Below are 22,164 nucleotides of genomic sequence, written 5' to 3' on the forward strand. Positions count from 1 at the left end.
GACTCATGATATTTCACACTACAAAGATATTATTGCAAGATTTTCAACTATGCTTTACAAGATAGAACATATACTAAGCATATGTTTGTTCAAAAGATGGATTTTACAAGCCCATAATTGCAGTCCAACTCAAATGGCTTAGACAAAATTTACAGCCTCTTGCTAAGAAGTTCAAAACACTATATTATACATTATATTTGTTCAAAAGACTATACATGCAATATTAAAAAGCAATGACTCTCATCATATTAGAATTATATTAGTATATCTAATTATTTAATAGTCAATATGTCAGGAATTGAGGCCCTTCTTAGCACTTCGATGAGATGCAAAGATGTTGCATTGATGACAAGTTTTGTCAGTGGTGACAACATATGTTCTAATGATCATGCAAAACTCAAATTCTGTATATCGTAATTTATTTATCTAATCAGGTAGGACAGTTGTTGACAGAAATAGATATGCGAGCTTACATGTGTGTAGTAGAATGAGTCTGGATATAATGTCTATGTTTGCTATGTTTTATGTGATGATTTGGTCAAGTTACAAGTTGTTTGGTGAAGACTAGTAGCAGACCAGTGAACAAGAAATAATGACAGAGATAGTTGCAGGCATTTTGGCCTATCTTACTGGTGAACAGGAATTAACTCTGGCAAGCATTCGAAAGTGAGAAGCATTCAGATTATTCTGGAAAGGTCGCCAATGTATAACGTGCGGTATATTTTACCAACAGCCGACTATGTTGAGCAAGTGCGTGGTTTATCATTGGCAAGTGTAATATTCTCATTGTAACGTGTGAGAAACTTAATGTAATAATTGTATTGATGCTTATGAAGGCGTGTATGCCTTGGCATGGTTCTATGTAATGAAATGTACATTGGAGAAGCTCTAACAGGCTGACCTAATTAATTATTTGTAAAGGGTATAAAGGAATGTTGTTTTCCTTTGTTGGAGAGCATGCGCAATATGAATGGTATGTCTGGATACATATGATGCAAGCTTTTATGTTAGTTTATCAAAGAAGAGTAGAGATGTTGATGGTTAGTTGAGTGGACTTCAAAGAAACTAACTTGGGAAGTAAGTTGTGGTTCAATCATTTCATGTTTATTGGATATGTTATCCTGAAAGTATTGTCTTTCACTTTTGTTGGAGCATTTAGACAATGGGTCTACTTGTTCTTTTCAGCCTTTGGCAAGGTTAGAACCTTCAAAAAGGGTTCAAGGTCTCCTGACAAGGATATGTCCTCTAACAAGGATTGTTGTACTAAATGCATTGTATTTGACTCCTAACAAGGTCACATCCTTTGCAAGGAACTTAATTATTAGGACATGATCTTGTGGGTACCATCCCCACTAAGGTTTTCCCTCTAATCAAGGGTTTCCCTACTCAACAAATCATTGTATTATGGTGTATAGTTTCTTACTGTTGTGCATCATTGTTTTAACTATTAGAGATCAAATTTATTAGTTTGGATTTAATTAGATTTGTTCAGAAGTAAGGCTTACAAATGCTATAACTTAATGCTAAAGACAATTGTTAAAATTGTAAATGTAAGAATTGATGAAAGATTTCAAGAACAAGAAAGAACTTTTGAGTATGGTTGAGATAATGATACAAATCAGGCAAGCAATAGTCTAAGATCAGTACAAAATTAGAATGTAGAATAAGAACTATTCTTTGAGATTGACAATGGAATTTACGTTCAACTTGATGAACTTAGAGAAGAACAAAGAACACCAAAGTATATTTCCCTAAATCATCTTGATGTTCAGATTATTTGTAATGTAAGCAGTGGAATAATGGTAAGAGGAAGAATGAAAAATGAGATTTGTTTGATTTCACAAACTGAACCTAAGAATACTGATGAAGCATGCAAAGATGAATCTTAGATTAATGCTATGAAGGAAGAGCTTGCATAGATTAAAAAGAACAATACATGGGAATTAGTCCCTAGGCCTAAAGACAAGAATGTTATAGGGACAAAGTGGGCAATCAGAAATAAAATGAATGAGCAAGGAGAAGTGGTTAGAAACAAAGCAAAACTGGTATGTAAAGGTTATTCACAACAACAAGATATTGATTTTGAAGAAACCTTTGCCCCTGTAGCAAGATTAAAAGTAGTTAGATAGTTTTTGGCATATGCAGCTAACAAGAATTTCAAATTCTATCAAATGGATGTCAAACTAGCTTTCTTGTATAGAGATCTAGAAGAAGTATACATTGAGCAACATGATGCATTTCCATTGACATAATAAGAAGATATGGTATGCAAGTTGAAGAAAGCACTTTATGGTTTAAAGCAAGCACCTAGAGCTTGGTATGTGAAGTTAGATAGACACTTGTTAAACTTGAGTTCCAAAAAGGGAAATGCAGGCAGTAATTTGTACTTAAGAGTTAATTTAGATGGTCTACTAATTATAGAAGTTTTTGTGAATGACAACATTTTTGAAGGAAATGATAAGGTTGTTTACCGCATAGGTTAATTAAGAAATGCACACAGATCATGAACACGAACAGCAGTACTTCCTTATTCGCATATGCCAACGGGTTACATAACTGGTGATAAGATAAGATAATTTACAATGATCCTAGATGGGGCATAAATACTTTCCGCCGAAATATCCAGAAGAGGTCCGTCGGCTACAAACAATCCTAATTTACCCGTCGGCAACAAAATCTTTACCGACGACAACACCCTGTCGGCTACAAAATACACAATCTGCCAACTACAAAGGTTAGTAATAAATTTTTTGATAAAATGAAAGGTGAATTTGAGATGTTTATGATAGGAGAGTTGAGTACTTTTTGGGATTGCAAATAACTCAAACAAAAAATGGTATCTTTATTCTCAAACTAAGTACCTTAAGGAATTATTAGTAAGATTGGAACAACTATGGTTAGAGGATGTAAGTTGACTAATAATGATGATTCCCCTAACATTGTCCAAACAAGATATAGATCTATGATTGGTGGTTTAGAATATTTGACTCATACTAGGACTGACATAGCAAGTGTGGTTGGTATGGTGGCAAGGTATCAGGTAGATCCTAAGGAATCGCATCTAGCAGCAGTAAAAAGAATATTCAGATATTTGAAGGGAACTTTGGAATTTGGTTTGTCGTATAATAGATCAAATGACTTCACATTATATGCCTATACTAATGTTGATTGGGCAGGGAATGTTGATGACAGAAAAAGTTACTAGTTGAGTGTTTTTCCTTGGAGGAAGACTAGTTTATGGTTGAGCAAGAAACAAGATTGCATATCTCAATCTACAGCAAAAGAAAAATATGTAATAGCAGCAAATAATTGTAATCAATTAATGCTAAAGGATATCGGTATAACATTCTCTGAACCTATCATCATGAATTGTGAAAATACAAGTACAATCAACATGTCTAAGAATCCAATTTTGCATTCAAAGACTAAACAAATTGCTGTTTAAGTATCATTTTCTGGGAGAGAAAATCATTAAGAAGGAAATCAGATTCGAATAAAGACACTTTTGAGTACCTCAAATGTATGCTTGGGGTAATGGCCCCACCTTGTGAAGAGTAATTGATGCAAATATGCATCAGTCCAATGTATTCAAAGAACATTTATTCAACTGGACGTGATGCTTGGTACTGCTCCTTAAGGGGAGTGGTCGCATGGTGCAAAGCTATTCTTAGAGCATATTATGATTCTTAACATAACATTATTTGTTGGCACTTGCCAATTTTTGTTGAAGATCATCATTAAAGGATAAGAGAACTTCAAAAAGGGCAGAAGATCAGTAAAACAATCTTGATATTTGGCATATTGGCACCTTGGCCAGTGATGGTTTTTCACCATATGAAGCCATCAATGGCTAAAGGGGAGACTGTTAGGAATTGAGGCCTTTGTTGGCACTTGGATGAGAAGTAGAGATGTTGCATTAATGACAAGTCTTGTCATTGATGACAACATATGTTCTTATGATCATGAGAGGCTCAGATTTGATGTATCACAAGTTATTTATCAGATCAGCAAGGATAGTCGCTGACAAAATTGAATGTGCAATCTTACATGTGTGCAGTACAATGAGTGTGGATATCATATCTAAATTCGCTATGCTTCATGTGATGAATTGGTTAAGTTACAAGTTGTTTGGTGAAGATTGGTTGCAGAGTAGTGAACAGGAAATAATGACAGAGATAGTTGCAGGTATTTTGGCTACATCTTATTGGTAAACAAAGGAGGCTTAAACAGCCGCAATTGTTACACCTAGAAGTAGCAGATGATGACGATCTTTTAATATTGATGGCTTGACTAGATTGTTCTAGGCGATTCTACTCATTCTACAACGGTGGGTCCAGATTAGGACAAATTTGATGAGTGGATTCGGGAAGACGTGATAATTTTTAAATTGTCCATCACCACCGATCAGCTGCCTCAAGTACCCTTCCAAAAGACCACTGCTGAAATTTAGGATCGTTTGGAGGGCCTACATGAAACATTCCACAAAAGTCATGTATTGTTTCTGAAGAACATGTTTTTCTTATTGGTGATGGATGAGAGAATGTCTCTGTAGGAGAATCTCTCAAAAAAATCAGGGCATCTGTGATCAGTTAGAAGTGATTGATTGGAAGATGGAGGAATAAGACATAGTAATCATCACTAAAAAGAGTACCAAAGTCTTATGACCACTTTACTGAGACAGTCAACATCACCTCAACTAATCTTGACTTGAAGCTTAAAGATCTTTGCACCAAACTTCTGCAATTGGAATGTTGAAGCTAACAGTTTGGTAGCAGTGCTAGTTCATCCTCCACAGAACAAGCATTCACAACAAAATCATCTACTAAGGACAAAGGGAAAAGTCAGATCTCTCAGCAAAAAAGGTTTAGGTCAATCTCAGGACAGCTCCAAGAAGAACATCTAGTGCAATTATTACCACAGGTATGGTCACATAAAGAAAGATTGTTGGCACTGCATGGCCATATAAGAGTAGAAGCAAGGAGGATCTTAGGAGAAGACTAATGTTGCAGAGCACACAAAGTAGACGAATTATGCCATTTACCTCTTTATGGCTCAAAGACCAGCGAATCATTTTAAGTCCTCAACCTAGTATATTGATTCGGATGCTTCTTGACTGTTAAGAATGTAGGATCAGATATATCATTGTTTTCCCTTTAAATTTAATAAGGCAGATGTACTTTTAATTTAATTCTCTTAATGATGACTCTGATATAATATAACTTGCAGGTTGAATATCAAATGATGACTGGTAAGTATCCTCGTACTTTCCTCCAAAGTGATCTGCAGATGCAATGTGATTGTTGCAATGCAATTGTAACCAAAGTAATGTAATAAAGAAGATTGTTGAGGGTAATGGCACTATATCAAATTTTGTGTGTTTCCGTCAGTAATCTCTTGGTATCATATATATTATTTGATGAGGGACACGGCTATTCTCCCTACAAACTGTACAGTTGACCAATTTTCAAAAACTCGAAAACATCATGGATTTATCCGAAAATTTCAGCATTTAATCTTCATGATCTGCATAGTTTGTAGTCGACAACAACAAAAAAATTGGAAAAAAATCACTATGTTTTCGTGAATCTGGAAAAAAAAATTGACTTTGTTTTGTCTTTAGTGCATTTTGTCTAGAGATTAGCCTGTCGCTTTGATGAGTCACATCCCATGTAGGGACATGACTCTGCGTGGCATTGTTTATAATCAAGTCACCATTCATAACATTAAGATTATTAAACAAACTGCCCGATACATCTTAATGTATTCGCTATTCAATACCTGTGATCTCCATTATGATATTTGTGCAGAAGGGCATTGATTGTTAGTAAAATGCCTTAAGGCACGCCATCTCATGACATGAAATGGTTGCAAGCTTTGCACAAAATACATTTCTTGAAATGGTTTTAGAAACTTCCAAATAGATACAATTGGCGGTTACAAAGTCAAAGCTCCTTGCTGTCTACTCTCTATGGGAAAGACAAAATGGAAGTTTGTAAAAGGTTATGGATTTCCAAACACAATAACTAGATGGCCTTCAATACCATGAATCTTTCGCTTGATGCTTTACAAGTTGTTATTATAACTATTCTCTCAAAATATCACTGCAATAGAACATTCTACTTTAAGTAACATGTACTTGTCTCTAATCATTCAATGGTGATAAAATAATTCGGGTCTTTAATTGCCTATCACTTGATGCCTTCTCTTACTTCATAAATTTCATTCTCCTATCCATCATACTCCTTTTCCTTTTGTGGTGACCAATGTAGAAAAAGGATAAAACCAACACAAAATGCTCTTACTTAAAAGGAGGAAATCAATGTATTAAATCGCTATAAAGGAAAGTCGGTTTTGCCTAAAAGCAGAAATGGGTCAAGAAGATATTAAAAAAAGGGATAAAATAAACATAAAATGATTTTAATCAAAAGGAAGGAATCAATGTATCACTATTTGGCAGTAGGGCCTTTTGCCTATCAAAAAATGGGGGGGGGGATAAAATAAATACAAAATGATCATAATCAAAAGGAAGGAATCAATGTATCACTACTTGGCCATAGACCTTATACATATCCAAAAAGAAATGAATGAAGGCCATTTCAAGTAATTATACCACAGAGAGTTATCTCAGAAGCACAACAAAATTGAAGCAAAACTGATTTTGGAATCACAGTAATAATAGGTAACAAGATCTCTATTGCTGCAACATCAGACTTCAATACATAAAACACCCAGGGCAATCCAGAAAAGATACACGGACTAATGAACAAAAGAGACTCCTTTATTGTTGTTATCTAACCTAACACTGGTACCATATTAATGTTTTTGCTCCAAAATAATGAAAGACAGAAATAAAGAAAAAGAACAAAAATAGGCACATAAAGACACAACACATTTATATTGGGAAAACACTCCAACTTGAGGGAAAACCCCAGCCACAACAGAAAATTATCTCTTTTATTAACAATAGAAGTTCAAGTACAATTCTTTCAACTTGATGCCATGTTATCACACACAAAGCGATCACATATATATAGAATGTTATCACACACAAAGTGATCACATATAAATAGAACTGAGAGACACTTCGTATCACAACTGAAGGTCTCTTCAATTTCTTAAAAAAAGTCTTTTCATATTTCCAAACGCATAACTCTTCACATGTCGCTTGTCCCTTTATATAATAAAATGTCAAATATTTAAAGTGTGAGACCTAGCAGACATTGAAGGCTACATCAGGCTCACTTAAAATATCATCATAAATATCTTCTCTAGCTGTTGATGCAATACCATAATGATTAAAAAAACACATGGTAATACGCATTCCGCCTATCACTGTGCATAGCATCACACCTACAAGGAAGAATGCCTTTATACAATTTGACAGAAGTCATAAAACAATCTGGTACATTTAGCACACAATACAAAAATATAGTCTGCACTATCTTTCTAAATAACTCTTATTTTAAGAAAAAACTATTTAGACCTGAAATAAAAATAAATAAATAAAGGGTGAAGACATGGGTAAAATTTGAATCCAAAGGAAAGCTTTGTCTACACATTTACAATCTAGTTGTTAAAATAAATATACTCACAATTGTACATGGTAGTACACAAGCGGTGCAGTGATTAAAAACATGAACCAATGCCATGTGAATAGGAAGAGCAAACAAAGGCCCCCTTGGATAACAAACTCTGGTATTATAAGCCGATTTATTCGAGATGATGAGTCATACGGATTAATGTAGTCAAATTCCAAGTCTGATAAACATATAAGCTGCAACATCACCAAACATAAAAAATGGTATGGAATGTTAGAGTGCTCATGGAGTTAATAGACCTATGTATAGGGCCCAGAATACTAAAACATACAGTGAACATTAAAATTATAACATTCAAAATCAATCCCAAATTACTCATCAGTATATATGCTAATCAACTCAGACATAGAAACTCTTACTTATAATATAAGCTACTTCTTTCAAAATTTTGCCATATGGAATGTTTTTCATTAAAAAATAAAATCAAACTGCACAACTGAAAAAATACAAATGTATTCCATTTCCAAGCATGTCAAAAAAATTTTGATTTTCTCCCTTTCAAACATAAAACAACGTGCCTTTTACATGGAAGAAATGTATCTTATATTACGCAAAACACCATGATAGCCACATCAGCTAAATGATAGAGTGACAAGGAAAATCTCACCTCATAGTGTCCTAATAATAATAAGATAAGATAAATTTATTAATGTCCAAAAAGAGATCACAAACGGGTCTAAGGGACTGAAAGTATTACAATGAAGGCAACCACCAACAGCAAGAACACCAAACGGTGACCAGAAAAAGAAGAAACTGGAAAGCAAAAGACCCAGCGAAGGAAGACTAGATGGCCTTCATAGGCAGAAAAAAAGTCCACTACCAAAGAATTAGGTCCAAAGTGGGGATGAGCCCTGGACCATCTCAAAATATCGTTGAAGGTGGAGTGCCACTGCCGACTGAACCCATTGTGAGGTCTCACAAGCCTGGTTTTTGAAGTAGGAGGATCGAGTGTCCGTTTTGTGCACCTATGGAAGCTAACTTTTGTTCATTTCCCTCAAAGTCATTCTGAGTCTCAATGAAAACAAACAACTCGGCTTTAGCACCCATGGCCATATGCTGCTTAAAAACTATCAACTCTCCTAAGCTGACAAGAAATTGTGCTAATGAGAGTATTTCCTTGAATCTTTCTTCCAAAAGGAAATAAATGGAAAACTATTATATAGTATTTCAGACTATTTTGCAAAAAAAATCTAGTCATCCACTATCCCTAGACAATGATCTCACTGTGAACAGAAGACATAAAGAATCAGCTTAACCAGTCCTACAACCATGCTCAAATATGTTAACATGCATAAAACTTCTAAAGCATGCTCATCTAACCCTCTTCTCCCACAAAGCATGTGTAGGTAACTTAGAGGGTACTTGGACATATTAGTTATAATCAAGTAATTTGATTATGTACAAGCCATGCCAAGACACATTAATTAAGTATTGTGATGGTTATGAAAATGCAGTGATCCATCACCTTAGACCAGTGTATCGAGACTCTGCAAGTCAGGGCAGGATTCGCCAGGTCTGAGCCAGAGGCCAACTCTCTGAGGCAAATGGCCTCTGGCCTTGAACTTGGTAGAGTCGCCGAGTCCTGAGCATAAAGCTTCAGAAGCATGTCCATCTAACCCTCTTCTCCCACAAAGCATGTGTAGGTAATTTAGAGGGTGCTTGGACATATTAGTTATAATCAAATAATTTGATTGTGTATAAGCCATGCCAAGACACATTAATTAAGTATTGTGATGGTTATGAAAATGCAGTGATCCATCACGTTAGACCAGTGCTCCCGGACTCTAAAAGTTAGGGCAAAACTAAACGAGTCTAAGCCAAAGTCCACCTTTCCAAGGCAAATGGCCTCTAGCCTCGGGCTCAACAGAGTCACCGAGTCCAGAGGCTCACCTGACTCGCCAAGTCCTGAGCTCAGAACTCTTGTCGGCGGCTGAAGCCATAAAGTGCAAAAAAAATAAAAAAATAAAAGGCTTAGTATATTGATTTTGTTATGTATAACATCTATTTGGCCTAAAAAGATCATTCCGTCCTATGCTAATGCTTTTGATAGAGAGAAAAGAGTTAGAGAAGAATATTGGGGTTTTTGTTGTTGTAAATAAGTATTTACTTATTACACTTTACTTAAGTTTACTTAGGTCAATGCATTATTTCATTATTTCTTAGGTGAGACACTTAGGAGTTTGCGTACTCTTATGAGTTGTCATATTGACAACACTGGAGTAAGCAACTCTAATTCAGCACATGGTGTCTACAACACTGGAGTTTGCATAATTAACTGAGTTGTCATGTAGACAACATAGTTATTAGCACTCCTATTTTAGCACATGGTGTCTACAACATAATTTTGCGTGCTACACCTTTGTAGGCTTATCCTCTCATCATCGCACTTACTCCTATGCTTAATGGAGGATAACCCACACCTAGTGGACATGTGCCTAGTTGTATGACTTATCATATTGTTGATTCCTAGGCATTCTAGAAGCATTCCAGAGGCCTTTATATATAGGCACTCCTAATGTACTTTCACATTAAATTGAATATCATATTGTTATTCTAATCATACTCTTTTGGTCTACTATTGTGCTTGTGCTTAAATTCCTTGGTCTTGGGTGATTTTGCCCTAAGGCAAATTCTTACATGGTATCAGAGCTTGGGGAATTTCTCTTCACATAGTCGTTCGAGACCATCTTGCTTCAACACCTCGACCCAGATCTGGAGAATCCGCAATTATTGGGAGCGTCTAGAGCCAAAGCGAACCTCACCATTGCGTCCGAAACGTCGATTCAGTGAAAATCGACTATAAATTCGCCTATATTAGGTCTAAGTCAATTTTGAGGCAAAATCTTTTTGCAAACCGACACTTGAAGGCACGATTTGCAAATTCAGTATGATTGTTATTTAGATCTGCAATTTTATTTTCAGCTCTGAATTTATTTTTCTCTGCATTTTCGTCAGTATTTTTCTGCAATTTTCGTGGAAATTTTCGAAAAAAAATTCGGCCAGTAGGGCCTACAGAGATTAAAAAAATTGCTAGAACTGGGTGGTGAAACCCCAACCCCTGTAGGGAATATTCTGTGTTGTGACAGCGACATATTCCTCCTTTATTCCAGCGGCATTTTCAACTACAAATTCCAGCCGCAGCTCTACAATTCCATCACATTTTTTGGCATTAATCCAGCACACATGGGCCAAACCCGGCAAGCACCCTCCGGCGGCCTCACTTCAATTTACCTCCGCGGCATTGAGGGTTTTAAACACTTTTTTTTTGCACCTTGCACATGCATGTGGGATAATCCACATATTTCCCAGTGGTTGTTTCAAAAGAAACCAGAGAATTACGTGTCCTCCTGACACGCTGTGCATCCCAACATGGCAAAACTGTCGACATTAATATTTTCCCAGCTGACGCTATCCAAACCTTTCGACGACTGAAAAGTCAACTCCAATGCCGCCACTTGCATTTTTGGTAACCAGCGATAAATCTGCGACGCACCACGCTAGATCCGTGTCGGCGACATGTGGCCGCCCACACCAACGGACGAGACAACACAACCACCACGTGGTCCATTTTTGTAGACCTGCTCCCGCCACGTGGGCATCCTATCCAGTCAGCTCGCCACCCAATCAAACTGTGCCACGTCAGCACAGAACTGACATCACCTTCTACATAAGCAGGTGACTGCACACGACACGTGGATATCTATACATAGTGATGTCATCCATCCATATGACACGTCATCAGCCACGTCAACGGGGAGATCTTTCGCTGACATCGGCAATTCACTGTCATAAAATTGACGATCGTTTGACTGTCATCTGGACGCCAAATAGAATTGCTACGATGGTCGTTTGACTATCAAATTTAACCTCGTCTTTTGCTGATTAGAGCCCTCTCTAGATTTATTTTTGATTTGACAGTCCAACTTTGAGAGGCCATAACTCAGTCATCCGGACTCCAAATCAGGTGCAATTTTTTTTATTTCAGCTAGAATTTCCTGAACTTTTCAGTGGTGCAATTCTTTTATGGTTTTGGTGCACGAATTTGTCATAAATTTTGTGTCTTGGCAATTGGACCTGTCTAATCCTGCATTTTGCAACTTCAATTGCTCCGTACGGGCTCATCTAGACTCGAAATTAGGTTCCATTTTTTTTGAAAGTGCGTTATTTTTCGTCTACTTTCCAAACCTGCAATCAAATTATAGGCTTGTGTGGACAAAAATATCACTTTCAAAATTCAGTCATTTTCTGCTTTGTAATGCTTTGATATAACTTCAGAATTGTTGTATATATGTTGTACATTGTAAAGTTCCAGATTTGTACTCTATAAAGAGGTTGTAAACAGAAAAATCAGAAGTCCACTAAGGCCAAAATTGGCAAGTGGCTATTGTAAACGCACTAAGAATAAAGTGCCAAAAGCATCTTTTTGGGAGGGGGTTTCTTGATTGAGTGAAAAGGGGGGGTGTTTCTTGGTGTTGTGTTCCTCTTTTCTTGCTCTTATTTTTCATTTCTTGCATCATGGAAAATTTTAAGTTTCCAAAATTAACACCACATAACTATGCTACATGGTCCATTAAAATGTGGTGTCAATTAATGCATAATGAAGTTTTTCAGTGTGTAGATGGTACCCTACCAACAGGTGATCAAGTATCTAAAAGTGAAATCTCTGTTTGGGAATCTGCAGATAGGAAAGCCCTAGGTGATATTATGTTGGGGGTTGAAGATAAAATCCTCTATCAGATCGAGAAGTATAAAACATCCAAGGATGCTTGGGATGCCCTCAAAAACCTGCATGGTAAAGTGTCTGAGGAGGATGTTTACAAAATTGAAGATGAGCTTGTCTCCCTAGATCTTAAGACATTTGATTCTATACAGGATTTTATCATAACAGTGAATGAATTAAGAATGAAGTTTGATGATAGTGGTAGTCCTATTAAAGATGACAAGTTAATCTATCTCATTCATAATAAACTATCATCTGAGTACTCCACATTTGTTTCTTCTTACAATACCACAAAGACTAAATTAGGGGCTGCCTATTAGAAAGTCACTTTTGATCGTTATGCTCAACTGTTGGATGATGAAGAAAAGAAGTTGCGATCAATGGGGATTATGCAGTCATCCAAGGCATTGGTGGCTAATAATGAGGGTTCTCAAAATTCAGCTGCTCAAACTTCAAATAAAGGAAAGGGCAAGAAAAAGAAGTGGAAAAATAACACACAAGAGGATACAGAAAAGACAACACCACCATCAAATCAACAAGGCAAGTCTTCCTCAAATTCAAATAAGAAGGGAGACACTAATAAGGAGAAGAAAAAGTGTGCCTATTGCAAGAAGTTGGGTCATGATGAACATGAGTGTTATCATAAAAAGGTTGGTGAGTTAATGAACATCATAAAGAAACACAATGTTCCACTGCCTAATGCTTATAAAGAGAAAGGATCTTCGTCTTCAGATTCAAAGGGCAAAGGGCAAGCACTTATGGAAAACTCAAGTTCTTCAGCGGAATGGATTCCTGACTCAAGTGCCTCATATCATATGGGTTCTTCAAAAGGAGACTTTTCTTCATTTAAGCAATCTAAGGTACCACACATCTTTGTAGGAGATAATACAAAAATGGAAGTTGAAGGGAAAGGACATGTGGAGATGGAAAATGGAGAGTTCAAAGACGTCCTCTATGTTCCTAACCTAAGCTCTAATCTTCTCTCAATTTACCAAATCACTCACTATGGAGATGGTAATAAAGTTGAGTTCCTTCCAGATTCAGTAATGGTGCGCACTATCACAGATGATTCAGTGGTTGCAATGGGGAAAGTTAATCATAACGCAAGGTTGTATTCTTTCTCCCACTTTGTGCCTAAGTCTTCTTCACATGCCTTGTTGACTCAATCTCATTCACAAACCAAATTATGGCATGAGCGGTATGGCCATCTTGCCTTCTGCTATCTTCATCAACTTTGCTCAAACAATATGGTCAAAGGTCTACCTACAATCAACTTTTCTAAGGGTGAATGTTCAACATGTTTAGTGGGTATGCATCTAGAGGAGAAGTTTGATAAAGGGAAGACTTCAAGAGCACCAATTGTTCTTCAGTTGGTTCACATGGTACTAGCAAGTCCTTTTGCAGTGACATCTATCAACAAGGGTCACTATATCCTCTCTTTCATTGATGACTTTTCACGCTACACTTGGGTCTACTTTCTTCATCACGAGAATTAAGTGTTGGACAAGTTTCTAGCCTTCAAGACTTGTGTTGAAAAGCAATCAAGGAAAGCCATCAAAGTTCTTAGGATGGACAATGAAAGCAAATATGTGAACACAAGACTTAAAGACTTTTGCAAACTTGAGGGTATCGATCTTTAGAATCCACCAACATTCAGTCTGCACAAGACAGATGTTGCAGCACTGAGGATACGAACTCTTAAGTCAATGGCAAGTTGCATGATACATGCCAAGTCTCTTGATCCTACACTTGAAGTCAAAGCTATAAGCAACGCCAATCACATAATAGGTCTCCTCATAATGCCTTAGATGGAAAGACTCCTTTTGAGGTATGGTGGGGCAGAAAACTAGTTGTGAAACACTTCAGAGTCTTCGATTGTCCAATATAGGCAAACATTTCTTCCAAGGGATGCAAGGCACCACCACCTAGGCCTTGTACTTTCATCAGATATGAAGACAATGTTAAGGCATACAGACTTATGGATCCTGAGACACATGAGATTTTCATAGAGAGGAAAATTCACCTAGCTTATCCTCTAATCCTCTCCGCACTTCATATACGATGGAAACTGATAGTGACACCACCAATAGTGATTCAACAAATTCAGATATGTGGGATCCTTTTGACAGTTGCAGTGTGTGCTCACATCATCAACACATTCCACGTGCATAAATAGCCATAGTGATAGGTCCAGCACAACAGGGTACACCTTGTCTTCCAGCTCCAGCATTAGTGGATGACTTCTTCACAAATATTTCAGGTTTGTTTGTGTAGTCACACATAGCTGATTTGGGAGACATCATTGATCATATACATCTTCTCTTTGATATAGAAGATCCTTCTTCAGTTGTTGCGAGGGCTCACTCTGACCCTCTTGTCCATTCTCTACATGATTAGTCTACACAGGTTGATATGATTGTGGATTCTTATGTACAGAAGTTGCAGGAGGTCTCTTTATCATTTGAGGAGATGGTTCTTTGGGACAGGTTCTACATCCATCCTTGCTAGCTCTGCACTCGTTCTTTTAAGCAATGTTGGAAGGGGCGATGGTCAGTATCGACACAAGGACAGTTGAGCAGATTTCAAAGGCATCATTGATCATTGGGATTCTTTCTACACATTGGGGAAGCATCTCATATGTACCTATGATATTGTTTCTTTCAAAGGGGAGGAACATTATTCAGCAATCATGGATCAGCTTCTACATTGGAGCAGCTATCACTGATCGGCATTCTTCATTTGGGAGGGGACTACTTCGTCTCCTTTCTTCTTCTCTTTCTTTTGGGGGGGGGGGTACCTTTTCCTCTATTAGGATTGTGTTCTTCTCATACTTCTTTTGTATATACTTGATGTATGTCATAATGGGGGGGTTTTGATTAATCCATCCATCCATGCATCTTGATTTTTCATCTCTCTTTTTGGGGGAGGGTTTTTCCCACGAGGTTTTCCCTCTTTCTCCGCTTTATGAGAGATTGCATTGTACTTTTGTATATGGGTACCTAACATGAACTAGTAGTCGGGAGCCATCTTGCATTTCATCCTAGCTTTCATAAGCTTAAGTGCATTCCCCTAAGTTGCACTTAAGGGGGGGTGTTGGTGTAAATAAGTATTTAATTATTACACTTTACTTAAGTTTACTTAGGTAAATGCATTATTTTATTATTTCTTAGGTGAGACACTTAGGAGTTTGCATATTCTTATGAGTTGTCATGTTGACAACACTGGAGTAAGCAACTCTAATTCAGCACATATTGTCTACAACACTGGAGTTTGAATAATTAACTGAGTTGTCATGTAGACAGCACAATTATTAGCACTCCTATTTTAGCAAATGGTGTCTACAACATAATTCTGCGTGCTACACCTTTGTAGGCTTATCCTCTCATCATCGCACTTACTCCTGTGCTTAATGGAGGATAACCCACACCTGGTGGACATGTGCTTGGTTGTGTGACTTATCATGTTGCTGATTCCTAGGCATTCTAGAAGCATTCCAGAGGCCTTTATATACAAGCACTCCTAGTATACTTTTACATTAAATTGAATATCATATCATTATTCTGATCATACTCTTTTGATCTATTGTTGTGATTGTGCTTGAGTTCCTTGATCTTGGGTGATTTTGCCTTAAGGCAAATTCTTACAGTTTTGAGAGAAAAATTAGCAATCCGGTTGGCTCTCCCATATCGATTGCTGATTGTTTGTGCAACTTTGTAGCTTGCACTTAAGCACTGAGAGGAGCTAAAGGAAGCATTTGGAGGAGGTTTCTACAAACTTACTTATATTTCCATTGTTTGTGCAAAGTTGCATTTCTTTGTGTTGTTTTCTAAATTGTTTTACATTCATATTTTATACTTTCCATTTTGATTACATTTGTTTTAGTCATTGATTCTAGTATCTACTATTTAGATTTATTCTAATTTATCTTGATGACAAATTGAGCACATTTAAAAATCTACATCCCTATTTCTAATTCTATTACCATTCTAAATTGATAAAGTCACAGTTATTGAATTAAATTAAAATTTTCTTGTTTCAGATGCATGGTGGGAGATGTTTGGCACTAAGGTGCCAAATTTACAAAAGATCGCGATTCACATCTTGAGCTAGCCATCTAGTGCATTCAGATGCGAACACAATTGGAATCTATTCGGCCATATATACTCAAAGGAGCGCAATAGGTTGGCAATGCAAAAGTTGAATAATCTTGTCTTTGTTCACTACAACCTTCGCCTTCGCCATAGACAGATCCAGGGCACCGATACATTACCGATTGTATTAGAGACTACTGATCCACATGCAGAGTGGAACAGAGATTGTTGATCCTGTCTTCAGTGATGAAGATGTGGAGTGGGTTGATCGAGTGGATCAGAGGCTGAGGTAGTATCGACGGCAATCAAGAAGGCTAGACTGCGACAAGATCGAGTACAGGACCTTAAGGCTAGGAGTGATGGATCCAAGTCTGATGATGAGGATTATGTAAGTTAGGGTGAGAATGAGGATAAGAATGAGGATGAGGATGCCCCTGAGGTTAAACCTCTGACACAAGGAGAGAGGATGGCTCTAGAGTTTTCCATGACTTATCTTAGCGTACTCACAAGAAGACATAGGCTACTATGAGCCTTAGTCTTCTATACTCTAGTTACTATTTTAATATATGTTTTGAACTTTTGATTCCATAGATTTCATAATCCATGAATATTGTAAACATTTGACACTGCAGTGACACTATATTTATAACTATATATTATGTTATTCAATTTTTTTCCTTTAAAAATTCGCTTTTATACTTGTGTGATCTATGCAAAATTGTGTGTGTGTATTAAGTAGCTTTTATTTATCTCAATTATTGTGTATTTGATGTTTATTTGACTAAAAGATGCATGAAAAATCTTTAAATCCTTAAAAATCTTTGAATTTCATGATTTTTTTTATTTTCCGAGTCTTTGCTGAGTCCAGTCGCCGAGTCAAAGTCGGAGCCCAATTTTGACTTTTTGAGTCAGAGGCGAGTCCGAGTCCCATAACTATTCCTTAGACTCATAGTTCTGGACAAATAACCATCCTGCTGCAATCTATTCCTGTTAACTGTATACATGCCATTGTTGTCATTCATAAGTATTTCTATTGTAATACTATTTATTTCCCAAATAAGATCTCAAGCTAAATGCATGTTATCATCAGTGAACCTAAAGAGCATTATAAGGAGAAAACAAAAATCACTGTTTGTATACAATACTTCCAAGTGTCAAGGGAGCAAATAGCATACCTAACAATAAACAACCAAGAATAAAGAATGAGGTATGTCAAATTGTAGACAAAAATGCATTCACCTGATATCAATATGAGCAGAATCCCTATCTCAAAAATAGAAATGGATTTGACGTCAACATAAAGTGTGTCATTAGAAACTTAGAAATACCACAAACTGAACCAGAAGTTAGGGAAGAAGTTATGTCAACTGCCAATTTGTGGATGTAAGAAACAACATTCACTTGGACTAATCAACAACAACATAGAACTCACTAACAAACTGTTATAGAAAAGAAGTTAATCAAAGAAGATTTCAGTACCAACCACAGTTGATGGTACACCAAACCAAATCCCAACTACTCATTGTGTAAATTGGCAATATTATTGGCAAGCTAACACTATTACAAAGAATAATAGCAAGACTGGATATTTTCCAAGAATGACAAGATTTTGCAATCATCGAGTTCCCTAAATCCTGATCAATTCAAATATTGCGAATAGAATCAATGCTAGTTTGATGGAAGAAGCTCAAGTTTAGATGGAATGAGCTCGAGTTTAAATTTGTTTTCACAAGCATAAAAACCAGGAATATGAGGAATATTTCATCTTCAAATTTTGCAACTATGTTGCACAAAGAACATGATAGAGACAGCTACCCGCATAATGTCTAACTTTTGGTTTACTAAATCAACACTTCTAGCTAATGCTCCATAAGTTGCAACTGTCGATGTTATAGCGTTGGGAGCTTTCTCTCCTAAATTTGATATATATAAATAATCTATTCTTTATTAAAGTCATCAAATGTTGGTGTTTTAAAGCTACTAGGTAGCAAAGACCTAACACCAAAATGCCGAAGAAAATAATAGGCCTAAGGGTTAGCTACTTCCTCTGATCAAAATGCATTTCTTCAGATCTGGACCCAAGATGAACAAAATCTCAGGGATTTTCTACTCTTTAAGCTCTGCAAGGCTTAGGCGGATGCACCTTAGGGATAAAAGGGCTATGATACTTGATATTCTCTTCACACTTCACTCATTCACTGATATTCTTTCATCATACTTATCCCCTATAGCAGATATTGGTCACAATTCTTCTTGGTTTTACAGATAATTCTTGGTTACAACAGCTAACCATAACACACCCAAATTTATTGCAAACAAGTGTTGACCAGCAATTAAATTCTTCATACAACAAAGTAAAATTTGATTTGATTTTAAAATTGTGCATTAAATTGGTTAAAATTGCCTAGAAGATTTTTTTTAAATATTTAAAAAGGATTGGTGAATTAAAGTTGAAATCGATTTTACCTTGCTAAATCTGATTTTAATGATATTTTAATTACCAAAACGTTATTAAATGAAAATGTTTAACATCTCTAAGGCTTTCATAATTTTATTTTGCAATTTTGGTCCTAACCGGCAATTAAAGTGCAAATTTCACTATTGGCAAAATTAATTTTGGCTTGGCATTTAATCTGGGACCATTAATGGTGGCCTAATTTAATTTTTTGTCTTCCCCAGGGCTAGTCAGCTAGCTTGGAAGAAGTATGGGAGTGTGATATAAGAGGGCTTCCCTCCTCTTTCATTTCTCATTCCATCACAAGCCTTCTTCTCTACTTGGTGATTTTCCTAGCTTGGAGCAGATTTGTTGCTTGGCGATTTTTGGGAGCAGCCTTCTCAAGTGTTTAGTGATTTTTCTAAGAAGGAGCAGCTTGGAACTGTTTGGCGATTTTTTTTCTAAAGAAGGCATTTTGCTTGCTTGGAGATTTTGTTAGGGCAGATCCGAATTCTTTCCTCTTGCCTTGGCGATTTTTTTTAAAGTTCTGATTTTTGCTAAGGGGCTGTGATTTTTACACCAGATCGAAGCAACTTTTTATTTGGTGGAGGATGCATTATTGAAGATCTGATCCTTGGCAAAGTGTTGGCAGTTTTAAAAAGATTAAAATTCTGATTTTGCAAGGAGATTTGAATTTTCTTAGGTCTGATCCGAACTGCAAAGGAAATCCGATTACTGGTAAAGGTAAAATTCAATTCATTCTAAAGCTGAAAGTTGGTTTAAAGGTGGATCCCACTCCTTATTCTTGCTCAGTTTTGTTTCCCTTATGTTTTTGCATTCATCATCCACCACTTCATCATCCCATCTATAGGTTGAAGATTGGAGAGATAAGTGTAGATTCCATGATAGGACATTTGGCGAGGCAAAAATAAGCTAGACCACCCTAGGTTGAAGTTAGGAGATATAAGTGTAGTCCATCCTAAGGTAACGAAAAGGCAAAAATAAATGGTAGTCTCACCCCTAGGTTGAAGATTGGAGATTGATAAGTATAGTGATAAGAATTGGTAAGGCAAAAATAAGTTAAAATCCATCAACAAAAAGAAGATTGAAGATTGATAAGGGTAGTCCATATCACTTAGAACGAAGGGGCAGAAATAAGTGTTTAGGATGGTAGATGCTAGTGCAAGAACCCAAAGGGAACGAAAACCAAAAAAGACAAGGAAGACATCATGCCTAAGACCACCTTCTCAAAAGTGAGGCGAATAAGTGATACCAAAATCGGCACAATAAACATGGTACAGCTAAAGGACAAACTAAGGGAAGGACAATCCCCCATGGCAAAGAAGATATACAGGAGCGGAATTATACATGCGACGGCCTTTCCTCCTACTTTGCCTTGTCCAGAATTGGTAATGGAATGTGCATCCCGGTTTGATTTGGTTAGTAAATCCATCATTTTTGATGAAGGGAAGAGAGTGTTGGCCAACATCGGCAGACAAGTGATCTAAGAAGCATTTAACATCCCTCAGTACAAAAGTGTGACAGTAGTAATGATGGATCAGGCAGCCAAATCATTTCAGGATAACCAAGAGGCTTATTTCATTCATCTAAGGCGGGATTGGCAACATGAGGGCAAGAAGAGAGTTACCAGATCATCAAGGCTCACCATGTCAGACTTCAAACCAGAGTATGGCGACCTCATTGTGCTTCTCAGCCGGATCATGGGCCTAGCTCAAGATATGCAATTTGAAAACTGGATGTACTTCTTTATTGATGAAATTGAAAAAGGAAAAAGAAGATTTGATTGGGCTAGGATCATAAGTGAGAATCTAGAATTGCAACTTAGGACCGTACAAAATCAAAAGCAATTCTATATGGCATCCTATCTGTTCTATCTGATTGCGAGATTGTATGAAAATCCAGGACTTAAGGCTTTAGGAGTAATTGGTAACTGGTGGGGGCAATGTTTGGTGCATGAATGCTATTCATAACTTCACTTGCACAACAACAAAGACAACAACAAAGACTATAAGATATTTTGTGACGCCTTTGCCATGAAAACGATAAGGATATTGCAGGGACACCTGCTAAGAGGCTCTCATTGGAAGCAGAAGCGAAAGTCAAGAGGTATGGGAGTTGGTTCATCCAATTCCCACAATTCACTTATATTAGAGTAGCAAAAAGCACAGTATGTCCCAAAGACTTCCAAGGTACCCACTGCCAAGGTAGTTTTGATGGAGTTGGCTAAGCAACTTTAGCATTATGACAAAATGATGAAACTTAAAGGTGAAACAGGCATTACCTTCTCATTTGGAATTGGCAATGATAGTTGCCCCAATCCTATCACCTTTGCAGCTGCGGAGAAAAAATTGGAATGGGATCATCTAGCATGGTATACAGCAAGGCAGGGATTTGATCCTAATGGCCTTATCAAGGCATCTCATGGAAATACATTCAAACATGTTCCTACTACAGAATATTTCTAGGCCAATGCATGAGATGACTTTCAAATGAGGAAGCTAGCTTTCTCAAGATTGTCAGTGAACATGATGAGGGCAATCAAATGAAGAGGCCTTGATATTCCTGATCAACTGGAGGATGATGAAAATGTGTTGAGAGAAGATTATAATACAGTGGAGGGAACAGAGTTGAATCCAGTGGATTGGAACGATCATTAGGATTTTTCCTTGGAGGCAGTTACAAGGGCAGTTGATTTGCACACCGAGTCGTGGTACAATGGGAAGTTGAGGAAATTACAAAGGGTACACCTTACTTATGAAAAAATGAAACCAAATGAAGGTCCAGCGGAGTTAGTTGGACAGAAGGGTGAAGGAAGTAGTCGACAGTAAGGAATAGTCAGAAGCAAGAAGAGAGGTTTGGAGGTTGAAAAGGGTAAAGAACATCAAGAACCTCCAGAAAAGAAACAGAATGCAGTGCCATCAAGGGAAAGTATAATTGAGGCTAGAGGTCAAGAAGATAACATGGTAGAGGTGAGCTTTGATTCAGAATCAAGTGGTTACAGTGATAGCACTGAGTACTCTCCTCTCTCAGAGAATCAGCGTGGAGACGACATGACAGTTACTAGTGGAGAAGAAGATGGGCCAATTGATATTGAGGAAGTAAGCCAGGCACCCGTGGCCATTAGTGATGATCGGCTAATTAGACCAAATCTAGATTTGGGGAGATGCACTGCACCACTATGGTTAAGGCAAATGCTTGTGCCAAGAGGCGAGGTAGTGACTGTCCGAACAATTAAGGACATCCAAAGATTAATAGAAAAGGGTGATAGCGAAAACCAGAAACAATGGCAAAGGTAATCAG

The 22,164-nt window shown here is 37.1% G+C and overlaps 1 protein-coding gene across 6 annotated transcripts in view; it reads right to left on the reverse strand.

Annotated features, from left to right (window-relative positions):
• The window catches only part of LOC149562842 (protein cornichon homolog 2-like), a 132,486-nt gene that overhangs the window by 75,974 nt on the left and 34,348 nt on the right, over positions 1-22,164 (reverse strand). For all 6 annotated transcript variants that reach the window (XR_016363998.1, XR_016363999.1, XM_089826296.1 and 3 more), the window contains one exon: positions 7,593-7,774. Coding sequence is in view for 4 of the 6 variants with exons in the window: in XM_089826296.1 (XP_089682422.1) it covers positions 7,593-7,774 (182 nt within the window). In the remaining 2 variants the exon portion in view is untranslated. The remainder of the gene's footprint in view (positions 1-7,592; positions 7,775-22,164) is intronic.

The sequence above is a fragment of the Cupressus sempervirens genome, chromosome 4 (assembly GCF_028749045.1).
Source record: "Cupressus sempervirens isolate cs-2001-9-10 chromosome 4, ASM2874904v1, whole genome shotgun sequence".
Taxonomy (NCBI): domain Eukaryota; kingdom Viridiplantae; phylum Streptophyta; class Pinopsida; order Cupressales; family Cupressaceae; genus Cupressus; species Cupressus sempervirens.